The sequence below is a fragment of the Mustela lutreola genome, chromosome 6 (genome assembly GCF_030435805.1).
Source record: "Mustela lutreola isolate mMusLut2 chromosome 6, mMusLut2.pri, whole genome shotgun sequence".
In the NCBI taxonomy this organism is placed as follows: Eukaryota; Metazoa; Chordata; class Mammalia; order Carnivora; family Mustelidae; genus Mustela; species Mustela lutreola.
In genome coordinates, this window is record NC_081295.1 from 63,234,311 (window position 1) to 63,251,681 (window position 17,371).

The 17,371-nt window shown below is 43.3% G+C and overlaps 1 protein-coding gene and 1 non-coding gene across 11 annotated transcripts in view; one reads left to right on the top strand and one right to left on the bottom strand.

The window, feature by feature from the left end:
* The window catches only part of ECT2L (epithelial cell transforming 2 like), a 73,897-nt gene that overhangs the window by 7,435 nt on the left and 49,091 nt on the right, over positions 1 to 17,371 (bottom strand). For 2 of the 10 annotated variants that reach the window (XM_059177412.1, XM_059177413.1), the window contains exons 13-20: positions 15,458 to 15,583; positions 10,378 to 10,464; positions 8,968 to 9,182; positions 7,889 to 8,036; positions 6,179 to 6,252; positions 5,924 to 6,080; positions 5,182 to 5,247; positions 3,736 to 3,824 (exon numbers count right to left, since the gene is read on the bottom strand). In XM_059177412.1, coding sequence (XP_059033395.1) covers positions 3,736 to 3,824; positions 5,182 to 5,247; positions 5,924 to 6,080; positions 6,179 to 6,252; positions 7,889 to 8,036; positions 8,968 to 9,182; positions 10,378 to 10,464; positions 15,458 to 15,583 — 962 coding nt within the window. Of the gene's footprint in view, positions 1 to 3,735; positions 3,825 to 5,181; positions 5,248 to 5,923; positions 6,081 to 6,178; positions 6,340 to 7,888; positions 8,037 to 8,967; positions 9,183 to 10,377; positions 10,465 to 15,457; positions 15,584 to 17,371 lie in introns of those variants that run through there. The other 8 variants (XM_059177414.1, XR_009354612.1, XM_059177415.1 and 5 more) reach the window with 8 other exon arrangements.
* Positions 12 to 154, top strand: LOC131834868 (U4 spliceosomal RNA). The gene has a single exon (XR_009354981.1). It is a non-coding gene; the product is annotated as a U4 spliceosomal RNA (small nuclear RNA).

The window sequence follows — 17,371 nt, forward strand, 5'->3', positions numbered from 1 at the left end:
AAGTTAATGTAAGCTTTGCGCAGTGGTAATATCGTAGCCAATGAGGTTTATCCGAGGCGTGATTATTGCTAATTGAAAAGTTAATGTAAAGTTACATTTAAATTTATTGCTTGACAAATCACTGAGATGGTGTCTATTTTAACATACATATACCTCATAATTAGATTGTAAAATAATTTAGTATTCTCCCATGATCCTCAGATTCTTAAATGTATTCTCTTTGCCCAAATGCTAAATTCTAATAACTGAGCCCTTTGGTTTCTGGTTGGACACATAAAGAGCTTGAAAGTCCTAACTTCCATCCTCGCAACAAAAAAGAAGCTGAAAAACAGCATCAACAGCTCTTCTTTGCACCATCAGAGAATCAAAGCCACAAGGTAAACTAGCACCCCAAAAGCTGGAGAGACACACTGATACAGAGAAACACAGCTTACTGGAGGCAGAACCTCCCCGCTGGAGCAGTGAACTAGTTTTAAGAGATTAAGAACTCCTGGAAGCCTAGCCTGAGGGGAACATTCTCTCCCCACTAGCCTGAATTTAAAACTGGCATATGTTTTACTTCCAGGAGCCCCACCAGGCTCTCGCTGTGAAGATCAAAGAAAAATGTTTTCATCCATCCTGATAGGGAGAGGAAAGGTAGCCTTTTTGAAATGTGCCTGCAGAGTTCTCTTCTCCTTACCAAAAGACTTCCCTCAGGGGAAACTATTTTACCAGAATCTAACCAATATGGGGGAAGGGAAACACCTACTTCCAGCCTCTTCTAGCCTTCCTGTCTCTTAGAGACAGCACACAAAATGGAAGGAAACAAAACAAGAAACAGAAAGGAATGAAAAACATTTGTGAAAGTCCTAGCCTGGGGCACAAGCTCACTAAAAAACTAAGACCTAACCATGAAACTATAGAACTCTTCCCTTCTCCTCCTTTCCCATTTGATACCGCATCAACAGAATTCCTTATAATAACAAGGGATTATAGCTGAAAAGAACTAGAAGCCTCGGACCCCTATTTAAGGGGTCTCTAGGGAAACTCAGTGGCAGCGAGGGAGACAAAAACAAGAACACCAAAATAAATTGTAGCCTGTGACACCACAGTTACAACAATAGTAAACACAGGCTAACATCTAGTCATATAAACCTAAAACCTCACACTGAAGACTTATTTGCCTCAGTTCCTTTCACTTAATACATTACGTCAAGCTTTCAACAAAAAATTACAAGTCATGCTAAGAGAAAGAAGAACAGTTTGCTAAGGCAATTATCAGAACTAGACTTATATGGCAGGGATGTTGTTGGAATTATTAGACCAGGAATTTGAAATATTTATAATAAATAAGTCAAGGACGCTAATGAAAAAGTGGACAACATGCAACAAAAGAACAGATGAGTAAAATAAAGAAATGGAAACTCTAAGAAATAATTAAAAAGAAATTGTAGAAATTAAAAACACTGAAATGGAAATGAATAATGCCTTTGATGGGCTTGTTAGCCGCCTGGACATAGCCGAGGAAAGAATCGATGAGCCTGAAGATACATCAATAGAAACTTACCAAGTGAAAAGCAAAGAGAAAAAAAAAGATTGAAAAAGAAAGGAACAGATTAACCAAGAAATCTGGGACAACTACAAAAAGTGTACATAGGTCTAATGGGAATATCACTTGGAGAACAAAGATAAAGGAACAGAAGAAATACTCGAAGTGATAATGGCTGAGAATTTTCTAAAATTATTGACAGTTACCAAATCACAGATCCAGAAAGTTTACAGAATACCAAGCAGGGTGAATACCAAAAAAATACCAAGTAGGCATATTACATTCAAACTCCAGAAAATCAAAGACAAAGATAAAATCTTGAAAGAACCCAAAGAACAAAAAACAAAACTAAACCAAAACAAAACAAACAAAAGAAAAAGCCCACTTTACCAAAGAAGGACAAGAATTGCATTGGATGTCTCCTCAGAAACTGGCAAGCAAGAAGAGAGTAAAGCAGAATAAGTGTTGAAAGAAAATAACCCAGCAACCCAGATTCCGTAGCCAGCAAAACTATTCTTCAAAAGGGAAAGAGAAATAAAGATTCTCAAACAAAAATCAAAATTCATTGCCAGTAGATCTGCCTAGCAAGAAATGTTAAAAGAAGTTCTTTAGAGAAAAGGTAAATTATGTAGTTCAGAAACTCGGGCTTACATGAAAGGAGAGTGTTACCTTCATGAATACATGAAGGGGATAATCCTGGGATAAATCCTGGGATAATCCTAGCATGTCTCCTACTACACCAGCGTGTTTAGAACTGTTGGTTTGATAGCTAGTTTCCTTCCATCAATGCAGCTCGTTTCTATCGCTACTGAACAAAAACAACAAAACAAATAAAACAAAAATACTGATCATGAGAAAAGTGACACAATTGCATGACTTTTCATTTAGAACTACTCTAGGCAAGAATAGAGGTGAAAGCATTGGGATTCTTCCAACCACTCCCTTGTTGGGCCCCAAGAGGCTAAGATGGCGCCGGGTGGCCTTCTCTTCCGGATCGGGAACCCACATGGCCGACCACAAAGGCGCCAAAGTGGCGGTTTCGGTTTCCCATCAGTTTCGTTTCCCGCGAGCCTCCATCCCCTGCAGGGCGTGTCTCTCCCAACTCCCCGCCGACAGGGCACATCCCCATTGGCCCCCACTTTGCTGACCTCACTTCCCTTCCCTCACCCCATATAAGCCGCTGCCCTGCTCAATAAAGCGAGATCCTGCTTCGACAGACCTCCCGAGCCTGGTGTCGTTCCTCTGCTCGTTGCGGGTTCGCGACACTCGCCATCCTGCTCAGCCCCTAGTGGGGGTCTCCGGCCGGCCCGGCGACGCGCCCCACACTCCCTGACCTACACCTATGGGAAATATTCACTGAAACAATAGGCAAATCAATTTTTATTTCTTTTATTAGAGTTGGATAAATTAAAGGAGTTGATTTCTCTCCGTTTGGTTAGTTGTTGAATTGTCATCTTTGCCATTAATACTGAGAACATAGTTTTGCAAACAATTTTCTAATATAGGTATCAGCAAATTATGGCCCCACCATTTGTTTTGTGAATCAAGTTTTATTGTAACACAGCCACACTTGTTCATTTATGTGCTGTATTATTTATGTTATATCATTATTTTGCTGTTTTTATGTTATAATCGTGAAGTAGTAAAATAATCTGGGCAACAAGACCTAGGATATTTATGATCTGACCCTTTACAGAAAAGGGTTGTTCATCGTTGTTCTAAAAGAAGAAGGGGGATGCTAGCTTATGGAAATTGTCACCTGTCTTTTGTTCTTACACTGCTGTAAGCACTGTGCAAACCAGAAATGGTGAGACCTCAATATAATGATGGTCTCTTGGTGAGACCTTTGTAATACTAACCTCAATAGCTATCAGGATAATTAACTGATCTTCTCTTTCTTATAGGTGAGCAAATCACTAGTGTGTGACACTCACAACACTTGGCTCTCCTTTCAGTAGGAAAGTGACCAACCTCAGAATTCCTGCGTCTATGCAGTTTGTGGTTCTGGCAGAGATTATATGTTTTCTCCCATTCCATCTAGTAGCTGCCTGGAATGTGAATAGGATAATAAAGCTGCAGGGGAATGTATGTTTAAGTTTTCAGTCCAGTGCAAAGATCTGTTGCAAACTTAGGTCAGCCATTGTACTGGATCCCAGGTACAAGATAAGCAAGACATAGTCACAGCCATAGGACAGTTCAATGCTTACCTTAAAGAGAAACTTACTGCCTCATCACAGCAGTGAAGTTGGGCTACATATTGGACCCTAATCAGATATCTGCTTTCTTCTAATAGAGTCTATGAAATAAAAAACAAAATCAGAAACATTCATAAATTTGGAGAAAATAAAAAGTAATCCCAGTGAAGAACTGTTTCATATCCCAGAAGCTGTGTTGAGTAGAACTCAGTTTAATTATGAAAAAGTGAATGTTTTTGTTATTGGCAAAACAGATTTTTTTAGAAAGACCACAGACTTCACAATTAAAACTATATTTGAGGGTGTTGTCTAATTTTTAAAACTACTGAAATTACTGTTTTATATATAAATGCTTTAAAAGTCTTTCTAGTATTAAAAAAGAAAAAGAGGGGGTGGAAGCAGGTAAGATGGGGTCTTTGAAGAAAAGGAAGTGAATGGATTGTTACAAATTCAGAAGTTAGACCCTTGTACTGATCTAGCCATGAGATGATCACTTGATGTAAACAGTGATCTAGAGATAAACTCCAACTCTGTGAGTTCCAAGATTTTGGACTTTTTGTAATCCAAACTCCACTCTCCCTACCAAAATGTACAGATCCGAATTCTAATAAAACAGCTCCAACTTGTTTCCCCAATTTGACCAAATAAAAATGTTTCAAATTGGTACTTTAGTTCAACATAATTCATATATTGAGCTCCTACTATATGCCAAACATTAGATGACAAGTAAATTGTAGCTCATGTCTGATGACGTTAACAGGTTTGTAAAAAAAGTGTGACAGAGATGTTCAGGGTGCTTCAGGATACCCAAGATGGGGCTTGGGGAGAGGGGCTCACAGCTGGAGATGTTGGGGAAACTTTACAAGGAAGATGATGATTGAACTGGATTTTTAAAGGATGGATAGTTTACCCAGTGGAGTGAGAAAGGCAATTTCAAGAAGGAAAAAGCACAGGCAAAGCACAAATGTGTGAAGAAAGGCTAACATTATTGGAGGACTAAGTAGATTTGCATCCTCTGATCGTGAAGTGGAAGGCAAGGCAGTAAGAGAGAAGGTAGACTGGGACCAGATGATATTCTATAGGGAACAACTAACACCTAAAAATTTTTTCAGATATCCTCAGGGCACAGAATCCTACACCAGGCACGATGTATAGGAAGATAATAAAACAATAGAATACATGGTCCCTTTCCCAAAAGGAGGTCATGTTCACAGAAGTACCAGTTAAGGAGCTAAGACTGCAGCCAAGTTATGGGATAGGATCAAGTCCACCTGTGTGTCTTCTCATATGCCTCTTTACAGCTAGCAAGGATGGGAACTGGGAAAGCTTGCCAGCACACAGCACGCAGCAGGCATGCAACAGATGGTAGCTGAATCGAAATCGACAAGCCTCCTTTTGCCAGTAACTTGAGGATATATTCATGAGCATGAGATGCAGTGAGTATGTCCGAATACGTACCGGGCATCCCCAGACGATTCTCTGTATTTCTGACAGCTGATCTTTCATACCGATGTTGTGCTTCATCTAGTAAACAAAGGGATTTTAGGCAAACTGAAATTATGAGATTTTTATGTGTAAAAATAGATTTAAATATTTTATGGCTCTTGTACACGGCTCGGGATTTTCATACACTTTAATAAGAATCTCAATTTTGTGCCCCCAGTGTTTGAAGACAAAGAGGCAAGTGACAAGACTGTGTTCACAATCTTCAGGGCAAAAGAGGTTATCGGTCTACATTCAGCCCAGATGCCTGTGTAATATGCACATCACAACAATATTTTCAGAATGATAGTACTATCTTCCAAGATGCTGAATTCTTTCAGAGAATAATTATGATTGCGATCTTTACTGAGGCGGGAAAGTTCATTCATAAGAAGTACCCTCAAAAACAAAGGATTTTACTTTTTTTTTCTTTTCATTGTCTAGAAAAATCAATCCAAATATTCAATTCTTCACACTTTCATATTAATAAAAGTTTTATTGCACTTATCCAGGTATCTGAAAACATTCTGTCTCATGTTGTTTGGCTTTGAATAGACCCTCTTAGTGCTCAAAATCACTGAACCCAATCATTTCACATTAAGAGGAAGGAAAACTTTGAAGTATGCCACGAAGGGATAAGATATTTCAGGATCTTTGAGTCAGTACGGCAAAGTATTGTAACATTTGTAAAGGACACGAACGCTCATCAGCCCCCAACCTCATCTATGTAACTTTTATATGTTTTGAGTTGGTCAATGGCAGCGGTCAGGCTCCCACGGTCAGCGTGTCCTGCGGGAGTGTGAAGCCTCAGAGCATAGAGAAGATTCATATACTCTTCAAATCTTCGCGATGGGTACAAAAGCAGCTCCGGGAGGCTGTATGAGGCAGAGAAAAGGGAACCCTGGTTGCTCTCTGAAGGACAAAGTGTGCCATGTCCTTGGGCGCCCCCGCGGTGCACTCCCTCAGAACTTACCTCAGCATTTTGGTAACAACGGTCTTATCACGTCTCTTCAGGAAAGCTCGGAATGCTGGTGTCATTTCTCTGGACTAAAGGTGAGCATTATGTCAAAATTTTGCTCTGTAGTACAGTTGGCAAGCCTTCTGTTCCGCCAGACAAGCATGATCTATGAAGCACTCAAAGCAAGAGGGCAACAACTACCTCGAACCCAAGTACGGCTAGTCCTATTGAGACTTACTAATATACTAAGCACAGTGTATTAATTATATCGTAAATTAACCCTATTCCGTAAACTTAATCAGTATAGACAAAATGGACTTTGCCACCAGCGAGGCCTGGATTAACATTACAATTCTAATTGAATTCTATCTAATTCTACGAGGCCCTGTCAAGTTATTTAACTTCTCCAAGCCTGAGCTTTTGCATGGATTACGCTACCTAACTCTTGTGGGTGAGGGGAACAATCCTATCCGTAAGGATCCTGCCCGTCAGGCAGTCAATGCTATCTCCACAGTAAGAAACTATTAATAGTATTCACTGTAATGCTGCAGTTAACTATGTTTTCCATAGTAACATCATCAGGGGGCTCCACTCTGCTAAATATCTGTTTTAAAGTATCCTTTCATCACTGTTAGAGCACTCAGGAAGTGACCGTACAGAAGTGCCTCAGAGATGCCAGGAATGCATCAAATAGTCACGGGATGTAATATTAACAGCTCACGTTTACTGACTATTTATCTGCACACCCCATGCTGGTGAAATAGATATCACTATTATCCCTAACTAACAATTTTAGTATCAATTTATAATATTATGTGACACTTTGCTTCCATTCTTGTTCTAAAGGCTGGTTCTCTGCAATGGCCTTATTCACTCAACTTTCACATAATCATTGTCCAGCAGTATTTAAACTCCCTTTGTGGGGTCAGAATGAAACTACAAAGGGAGACATCTGAGGTCAGGACTTGTCCAGAGGCATCCAGGCCTGCCCCTGAGGGCCTCAGTCCGGACAGGTAGACACAGTCCAAGTAAATATAGTGGATGCTAGCGGAAGTGCAAGGGACACCCTTCGGCTCCACTTTTGATGCACATTGAAGAGGAAGAAAAAGAGCTCACTGCCTTCGGAAGAGAGCCCAGCAAAAGCGGTGAGTGGCACAGAGGGGAGCCGAAGATTCCTGCCCAGACTACATACGGCTTAAGTCATGAAGGGAAAAATTGTTTATCACGAACTCTCCAAGCAATGGAAGACAAAGAAATCCTTATTTCATAGTGAGATTTCACAAACGGAGTGTCCTTATTCCAAGAAGCGTATGGATTATTAATTCTTTTTCTCCATAAGAGCCTTGAACTCATCCAAGCTGCAGAGCACTGTGTTGGCAGAGTAGAATCAAGGCTCTCGCTCCTGCTTCGACCCATTGTGAAACATTTCTCTGTAACTGAACCACAGAGTATTGGGGCAGGTAGATGAAAACCTGACAGTTTGTATGATTAGCTCAGCCCAACAACAAGTTCCTGGGTCCCACCGTATCAAGCACTGTGTTAACCCTTAGTGATACAAAATTAAGTCGGTCAGGGGCCCCCGTCCTCAAAGAGCTCACGGTCACCTGGAAACTAAGAGTGGGGAAGAAGTCTTTCCTGTTAATCCTAGTCCTTTGGATTGCACACAAAAGTTCCTTCCAAGCTCAGAAAGTCTCATTCAGGCCTGAGTGATAACTCAATCATTACCTTCTCTATAGTTCTCAGAACAACCGGGTAATTGTTGAAGAAATTGGTATATGTGTTCAGCTGGCTTCCAAACTTGAGGAATAGTTCTCCCACGCAGTGGGCTGGGCTCCACTCCTGTAGTCTGTCTCTCAGATGGTCTAGAAACTGCCTGCCGTATGAGAAAAGCACGCCTGTGAAATACGGGCCTGGAATAACCTAGAAACTTAAAAAATGAAAATAAATTAGTTGTCGATTGTGCAACCTAGCCAGGCTTTTGTCCGATCTGTCTGCCTGACACAGAGCAGGGCAGGAGGTTGACTCTGGTGGATTCTTGCCTTTTCCTCTTAATTCCCTGAGTCGGAGCCCCAGGCTGGCCTCCACAGGGCTGACCCTTGACTGTCCCACTCCCACGTGGCCAGCCAGGCAGACGGGGAAGGTTTCTTACAGTCCTCAGAGGAGAGGGCTCAACTCACTGCAAATCCTATAACTCCTGAGCGGCCCACTGCTGTGGACCTGGTGTCACCCGTCATTCAGCCGTCACAGGCCTTGAATCAGGGACGAGGCCTAGTCCGACCTCTTCCTTCTGCAGGGCCTGGGGCCCAGGGAGGGTGAGGAGCATCCGAGTTGCCCAGAGAGATACTGGCGGAGTGGCCCGGTGTATCTGTGCCCGCACCCATGATCACTTTTCTGTGTGATCATTCTCGAAACAATATGTTGTCATTCAGCTGACCCCCGGCCCTGGTTCTCTCAGCCCAGGATCCCATGAAACCCCTCGTTTTCTTTCCCTTTGCTCAACTGGACGCTGCTGACTAAGAACGGTGCCAGACCATTCTCCTTCCTCCTGCTTTGGGGTGAACAATGCATGGAATAGAGAACCCCCAGACCCGGAGCCCCCCTCCGGGAACTGTGGTGTGGAAATGAGGCGGGGGTCGTCCCGGGGCCTCCTCACTATCGCTCGCAGCCCTGTGGCAAGAGCCCTCTCTTCTGAGACGATTAGGGGCTCCACGAAGCGGCCCCTTGGTACAGCTTTTGAAACAACTAAGTGTGGGTTCTTCCAATGGCATCATGCGTATTTGAAAAAGTGCCTCTTCAGCGTTTACCTATTGAGACTTAAAATCTGCAAAATATCTGAGAAAATGATGTGGATGTTTGCAGCACTGAGAATCGCTCTGTTTGATGACAAGGCTGCTTTCAGGGGCAATACGTAGACATCTCTCACAATTTCCAGCATCTGCACGTATTTTCTCTCGCTCTGTAAGAGTTCCCCTGCAACTCTCGATCGCTTCTCAGCTGAGTCCATCCGGAGCTTTCTCTCCTGTAGAAAGGCATGAGGAACTCAAAGGTTACTGGGTTACAGCCTCAAAGACCCTGAAAAGTCCAAGGTGGTAGAGAAACGATAGGCTGAACAGTCAGGCAGTGACTCACTCTATGAAATACTATAAACACACTGTTCTTGGTTAAGTTTTATCTAAGGAGTTAAAAAAAAATTGTATCCCATCTGGCAGCTGACTTGGAACCCATGTTACATTTTTATGCATACAATTTTTTTTTTTTTAAATATTGGCGTTCTCCAATATTGATAATCATTTTGAATAAAGGTTTCCATTTGGAACCTTTCGTTGTTGTCTTAAAACAAACGTCAGGTGTTTATGACCAATAGTGAGATGAGATGCTGTCATACTCACGGCACAACCTGAGCCCCCTCGGCCTTGGTGATTCCTGGGGATGGATCTGAGGGTGTGCGAGTGCCCATGCCGCGAGGTCCACACCTGTGCCTTGAGCACCAGGTGGATTTGCTCAGTGTTGGGGGGACGGTGGGGAAGGAGCCTGGGATTGAGGCCTGAGGGATTCACGTGTCTCTGCCCCTGGCTGTCGGCCCTTAGGGAAGTTAAGTGTTCTAACTTGAGCTCCTCATCTACAAAATGGGGTTGTTAACATCTACCTTAAAGGATTCCGAGAAGGAAAATACCATGATGAATTCTTTCATGAGGGGAGGGGTGAAAAGTGTGTGCGGTGCCGGAGGACAGGACAGGCCCCAGCCTCTGTCTGCCTGCAGCCTCCTCCCTGTTCTACCCTTTGCAGACAGAAAGACGGCCCTGAAATTTATATGGGTCATACCCAGCCTTTGAAGTCAGACCACCTGTCGGTAGGGTAGTTAGAAACTGTGACCCATTGCTTTAAATCCTGTCTTCGTGTCCTATTAGAAGATCCAGGTAGCACCAAGATGGCTCTTGCTCCCAAGACACACACTTGGTCCTCTTGGTTCGACTTCTTTTCAGACCAGGACTTACTCAAAAGAAAAATCTACCCTTGGATTCCCCCCTCAATTATATTTAGGATTGATTTTGTTTTTTTTTTTTTGTTGTTGTTGTTGTTGTTTAATTTCCCTAAGGGAAACTTTCAAGAAAAAAAAAGAATTAACCATAATAAAGACTGAAGCCTTTTTTTTTTTTTTTTTTGGTCAGGAGCAAAACAAATGGAAAATTCTCACTGTGTAAGGGTGGGCTTACCAGTTTAATCAGCATCTCCAAATTTGGATCATTGTTGCTGACACTTGATTTTGTGTCCTGTGGTTTGTCTTCTAGAACATTTCTTTCCTGAAGATTCAATGCAAAGCTGATTATTTGGGGACAGGCCTTGAGCTGTCTGAACGGCCAGCGGGTGCTGTGCCCTTAGGAGGCTCCAGTAGCTGTCTGCACTGAACCACGCTGTACCCCGAATACAATGAATGAAGCACTTGACACATGCGATGACTCTCTTATATTAAATCTTACATTGAGAAAAAAAATAAATAACCTTCAGCTTCCTAAGAACTACATTATACTTGACAAACAAAATTCAGGGCAGCCCCCTTTTCCCCCCGGGGAGGCAGGGGACTGATGCTCAAGGAATCCCACCCAATCCCGGCTTCTGCCTCATTCCGTCCCTTGTCACCTGAGGGCAAATGGCTTATCTTTTGAAATTACCAGAAGAAAGCTCAGCACTTTGTAAAATCCACCCCTTTTTTTAACTAATGAAAATGTGTCAGAAACAGTTCTCACGCTCTCTCTAGACCTGTTTCCACATTTAAATATAGCTTATTCCTTCTTCACTTTCCTTGTTAGCTGTTCTTGTGGCTTCCATATAAACTAGCACATTAGAAAAAATAGTCCTGGGGCGCCTGGGAGGCTAAGTGGGATAAGCCACTGACTCTTGGTTTTGGCTCAGGTCATGATCTCAGGGTCGTGAGATGCAGCCCTGTGTCAGGATCCACACTGGGCAAGGAGCCTGCTTAAGATTTTCTCTCTCACATTCCCTCTGCCCCAACTCCTTGGCTCTATCTCTCAAAACAAACAAAACACAACAGTCCCACCTGCTGCCTGCGGGGTCCACCCAAACAATGGAACAATGCCCCCCCCCCAGGTTGACATTCCCGATTACCACAGCTGCCCTTCCCCGTTAGGGACAAAACTACTCATGGTAATCCCTTAAGATCTACAGGTGAGACTGGAAGAAAAACATCAATTAATAGCCAAGACTTTTTTGTTTTGCCTTACTCTCCTCAGACAAAATGGAATTTTCATTTTGTATCTGCAGCCGTGCTTTATGGCTGCCCGAAGCCTTTGTGTAAGAGCCAAGGTCCCCCAGTGCAGCAGGCAGACTTCTCCCCAGTTTGCACTTTTTTCCCCCAAGAGAAGGTGGGGAGTAGGGGTGGGGGTAGGGGGTGCAGTGAGAGCCAGAAAGAGAATCTCAAACAGGCTCCAGCCCAACGCAGACTCCACGCTCGATCTCACTATCCTGAGATCAGACCTGCAGTGAAATCAAAGGTCAGATGTTTCACTGACTAAGCCACCAGTCGCCCCTAGACGATTTTTACATAAAGATGTCATCCCTTACTTTGTTTTCAGGTATGAATTCAGAGGAAGTAACAGGAACAGCAAACTTGGCACATTTATAACGGAACTCTTATTTTTGGGTTGGTGGGCCTTTGCCTAGGCTCTCTCTCTGAGACCTCTGATTCCATGGTGGGAATCTTCCTACCTTGTCTGCCTTTTCCAGATACATCCTAGTTATTGCTGATGCTTTTCCCAGAAGACACTCAGCCCCTAAATTAGGGGCCAGAAGTTGTTGTGCACATGACAGGTAGAACTCAGGGACCACTACAATTCTGGCTGTGGCCTCTCACTGTGGCTGTAGAGTATCAGGGTAAACACCCCAGCTAGGCCAAGCCGGGAGTGAGTACAGACTGGGCAGTAGTGGATGGGTAGGATCTGACTGGACAGAGGGTAGGGACACAGACAGACAGGCACACATACACACCTATCTGTATGTACTTATATGGGTAGAGTCTGGGCCTTCTGGAGGGAGGGAAGGCCCTGTCTGGTCATGCCTTTGCACACAGCTCCATGTGTGTGTCTCTGGTCCTGGGTTTGGCAAGCAAGCTCTCTGATGGGACCCCTATGGAAGGGTCTTTAAAACAGTTTTCTCAGTAAACGCCATTACTGCCCATTCCTAGGGCTGTGAGTTTTGGTGTGCCCTTCAGAGTAAATATCTACCGTTTAAAAAATAAACTCTAATGTGTGCAGAAACTCAGTTTCTCTATTTTATCTTAATTCGGTACCTACGTTTAAGCCATGGTTTTTCGTCCTAAAAGTCCCCAATTTTGTTTCATGGGCTTTGTGCACAACCTCTTAAGTGTTAAATGATAGAAAACCAAATAAGAATCTAATACATACCTTGTGTAATTTGATTTTTTTTCTTTTTTTAAGAAATCCTAGGCATTACAGTCTTCCACTTCTGTAGATTTATTACAGGTGGGTGGTGTCACACTAGCAGGCCTGTTTTCCTGCAGCAAGGCGACTTCAAGCCCAAACCTGCTATACTATTTTATTCAAGTGATTAGGTATTTAGGTCAATAGTAGGTTGGAAAGACCCAACTCAAAGTGAATCTTATCTGCCAGAGGATAGAATGCAAGTGTCTTTGAGAGGAAATGCTCCTAGTGACCATTCTTTGAGGTTTCAGAGTTTCCAGACATGGTTCTTGCCAATTGTCTTACAAATGGAAAAGAAACACTTCAGAGGAGGAAGTGCTGATCATTTTTGCCCCCTCTGCTTCCTTCTAGTGTTCAGGCTTCAAAGAGGAACATTCCTGGGGTCTATGTGCCTGGGGTTGAGGGTGACAGCTGCACCCTTAAGAATAAAGGGGAAGCGCGGGGAAGAACCTCAGAAAGATTTCCAGGGAGTCAGGAATGACACAGACTTTGTGAGGGCTTCAGAAGAATTTGGACCCTGTGGGGTGCAGTTGCACATTGGGCATCCCCCTTTGGGAAGTAGGAGAACACCGGTGGTTCTAGAGCCCAGAGAGCTGTTTTCCAAAGGCTTTCACAGGCTGAAGGATGAATGGAGATAACATCCACCTTTTTGGGAGACTAATCCCCACCTATCTCAAAAGATAGCAGCTGCCATAATAAGGTAAAAGGTCTCGAGAAGCAAAAGGAAAAATCTCGATTAAATACCCACTTTGGTGTTCCGATTCCCTCCTGTGCACCCCGGTAACAGGCACCAATCATCCTGTGTATCATCCGCTTCTGTGCAGGCTTTATCGACCTCAACGCAGGGACTGTCTTACTGTGTTGTCTGTTTCCAGGGTACAACACAGTGCCTTGCATTCCCATCAATACTTAGAGAACGGAACTGGGAAGACTGAGAGGTGCGGCGGGGGGCACATAGTTAACTGCTAACTGAGAAACTGTCTGTGATGGTTAATTTTGTGTCAACATGACTGGGCCACGGGGTGCCAAGACATTTGGTCAAATCACTCTGGGTGTGTCTGTGAGGGTGTTTTTGATGAGATTGCTACTGAAATAGGCAGACCGAGTGATGCACCTTGCCCCTCCATAATGTGAGTGGGCCTGATGCAATTAGTTGAATGACCATAGAATGAAAAGCCTGGACCTCCCTCAAGTAAGAGAGAATTCCCCCTGCCTGATCATCTTCAAACTGAGATACTGGTTTTCTCCTGCCTTTGGACTTGAGCTGGAACATCAGCTCTTCCTGGGTCTTGAGCCTGCCAGCTTTTGGACTAGAACTGTACTATTGGCTTTCCTGGGTGTATCTCCAGCTTATAGGCTCATCCTGCAGATTTTATGACTTCTTAGCTTCCATAATTATGTGAGCCAATTTCTTATAACAAATCTGTGTTATATACACATACATGTATACATATATACATGTATATATGTGTATGCTATTAGCATATATGTGTATATATGTATATATGTTTATATGTATATATGTATATACATGTATATATGTATGCTATTAGCATATATGTGTATACATAGTAAACTATGTATATAGTATTCTACATACTATATAATATTATATGATATACTTACATAGTATAGTATATATGGTATAGGATATTATATACTACTGTATATATATAGCATACTTATAAATTATAAATACACACACATACACACACACACGCACACACATACATATACTATTTGTTCTGGTTCTCTGGAGAATCCTGACTGGCGCATGGTCCATGAGAGTTTCCCGACCTAGCGCAAGGCACATGAAGCAAGCAGGGCTCTGGCTTAAAAAGGCTCAGATGTCCCTGGAAATGTGTTAGGACTCTTCTTGGAAAGGAAGCTTATGCTTGGGAAATATAAGTCACCTTGGCGGGGAGGACCGTGAAAGCCAGGATCCTTCCCTGGTAACGGGCGCACACCTGCGGGCCTGCCATGTTGCTGCGCAGGTCTGCAGCCTGGCCGAGGGGACGCCGCACCCAGCAGCCCTCCTTGTTTGCCCTTCCCTGCACTGTGCTGTCTTCGAAAGACATGTGAGCAGAAGCTTCCGGAATAGCAGGTTAATAGGGCAACAAATTATTTGTCTGCTTGATAGAACTCCCAGGTGTATTCCTACCAATAGTTTCCATGGGGCTGGGGGTGGCATCCCCAGCCTTCGATCATCCTAGAGCTGATTTTTCTATGAGCGTCACGTGGTTCTGAAATGACATTTTCATAGCAACCAGCTCTCTGAATGACAAGGCAATTTTCCGTGTTTTCCGAATCCTGATTATTTCATGGAACCAAGGGGGATGGCTGGGTTCTGAACATACTACTGGCAAAATTATTCTGGTTTGCTTGAAGAACTGGTTTTCAAAGCCACTTTTTTTTCCTTTTAAGTATTGGAATCTCAACTAAGAAAAGAAGATCGTGCCCTTATTTCACCAAAAATGTGTCCTAAGCTGCAAATGAAAACACTCTCTTTTGTCTGTGCCAGGGCTCTGCCCAGTGAGCGGATCCATGCCAGTGGCGCCGGGGCGCCTCCCGCCACCCCACCGTGCTACCCTAGTCACTCAGAGGTGCCTTAATGTCACTCTCGGTGTGAAACTACAAAACACCCTTTTTAAAAATAATAATCCGTGAAAGGGAAGTTCTTAGGAGAAAAGAGAAGCTGAAGGCTTTCCAAGTAGAATTATCATTATTGTTTACGAATTTTCTTTCTTTCTTTCTTTCTTTTTTTGTTTACAAATTTCTTAACCTCAGGTGTTTAACTGTGCAGCAAAATAATGGCATAAAATTGCAGCAGTCACTTTACCTTCAGGAGTAAACTGAACGCTGCCTTTGGATCACATTTTGTTGGAATAACATTTTCTTCAAAATCCTTGCACCCTTTACCACACCGCTTCAGCAGAAAACTGGACAAAAACTCCAGAGGTTTGTCCTAAAAAATTCACCCCCACAACACATCAAAAGAAAAAAGAATTTTCGGTTAAAGCATTCACCTGCAAAACAGGTCAATACAGGTACAGCAGAAAAAAGAACATATTTTTAGTTGCGTTTTCTTCTTTCTACCTAAATGATAGTCTAGAAAACAAAGTATTTTTCAGTCAAGATCTGTAAATGGGACTTTGTAGTAATTGCAGTTCTCTTATTGTCACAATCCAATTAGGATGCCAAGGTCTTGTGGGAAGGTCTCAAGATGGTCAGAACCAAAGTGGCCCAGGTTGGCCCACATCAGTCTCAAGGCCAGATGAGGAATGTGACAGAGGGGAGCCTGCTTTCTCAGGGTTGGGGAGAGAAGCACGGAAGGGACCCTTGCAGTAGGATGACAGTGCAGAACAGCCTAGGACACCCCCACATGTGGTTGCATCTCAGGCTACAGGTTTGAGTACCCATGAAATGACGTCATATAAAATTATTTTATTTTATTTTATTTTTACAGATTTTATTTATTTATTTGACAGACAGAGGTCACAAGTAGGAAGAGAGGCAGTCAGAGAGAGAGAGGGAAGCAGGCTCCTCACTGAGCAGAGAGCCTGATGCAGATGCAGGGCTCGATCCCAGGAACCTAGGATGGTGACCTGAGCAAAAGGCAGAGGCTTTAACCCACTGAGCCACCCAGGTGCCCCAAAATTATTTTAAAATAATTTGGTTGGCAGTAAGAACACTGGACCTATACCAAACAATGTTTAGAAATTCTTTGGTCTGGTCTTTCAGGAGATCTCGGGGTCATCCTTATGAACATCCCTGGTCATTTTACTCCCCCGGCTGCCGATGCATAGCTGGAACAGTGAGGAGCTGGGTCTTCAGGGTAGACAGATCATGGACACCTGCAGCTTCTCAGCCTCCACACTGTGCACAGCTAGCTCCGGAGATGCCTGCTGCTTCCCCAGGCAACCAACTTGAAACCAGAGCAGACCCCTGGTAGATAAAGAACACGTACAAAGGTGATGGTAAATTCATCCACAAAGTAGAATTAACTACAGTGGAAGAGAAGGATTGAGGATCATTCTGTGGGGAACTGAAGCCCTTATGTGGCATCAGGTACATTGCTATTGTCCCTGATCCTAGCCTGTTCTCCACTTCCCCAGAACAGAGCTGCATAGTCTGTGGTCCTAGAGCCTTGCTGTTGTCTCGGGGCAGACAGAGGTCTTGGAAACGGTCCCCCCTCACTATTTCCTGATGTATGGACTGACTTTTCTGGGAGAAGAGCCAAGACTTGTCTCTGAAAAAAATGCTTCTTCACGCTTCCCCAATGCCTGTCCCCAACCAAATTATTGATTTGCTTATTTCTGTTCTTTTGTGTTCTCTTCCCCACCGTCTCAGCTAGCCTTTTTTGCACTTCATCATTTTCTATCGGTTTCATGCTTACTTGTTTTTCCTATCATACTATTAATGGTTGAAACTGTTGAGTAATGTTTATGTGAATCATAAAGCCACTAACATGTTATTTAAGGAAGTCACTTCTTTTTTTTATTTTTAAAGATTTTATTTATTTATTTGACAGAGAGAGAGATCACAAGTAGGAAGAGAGCAGGCAGAGAGGGGGGGGGGAAGCAGGCTCCCTGCTGAGCAGAGACCCCCCCCACCCATGTGGGGCTTGATTCCAGGACCCTGAGTTCATGACCTGAGCTGAAGGCAGAGACTTAACCCACTGAGCCACCCAGGCACCCCAAGGAAGTCACTTCTGACTGAAATTAATCATAAGACAGAAAACAGTGCACAATGC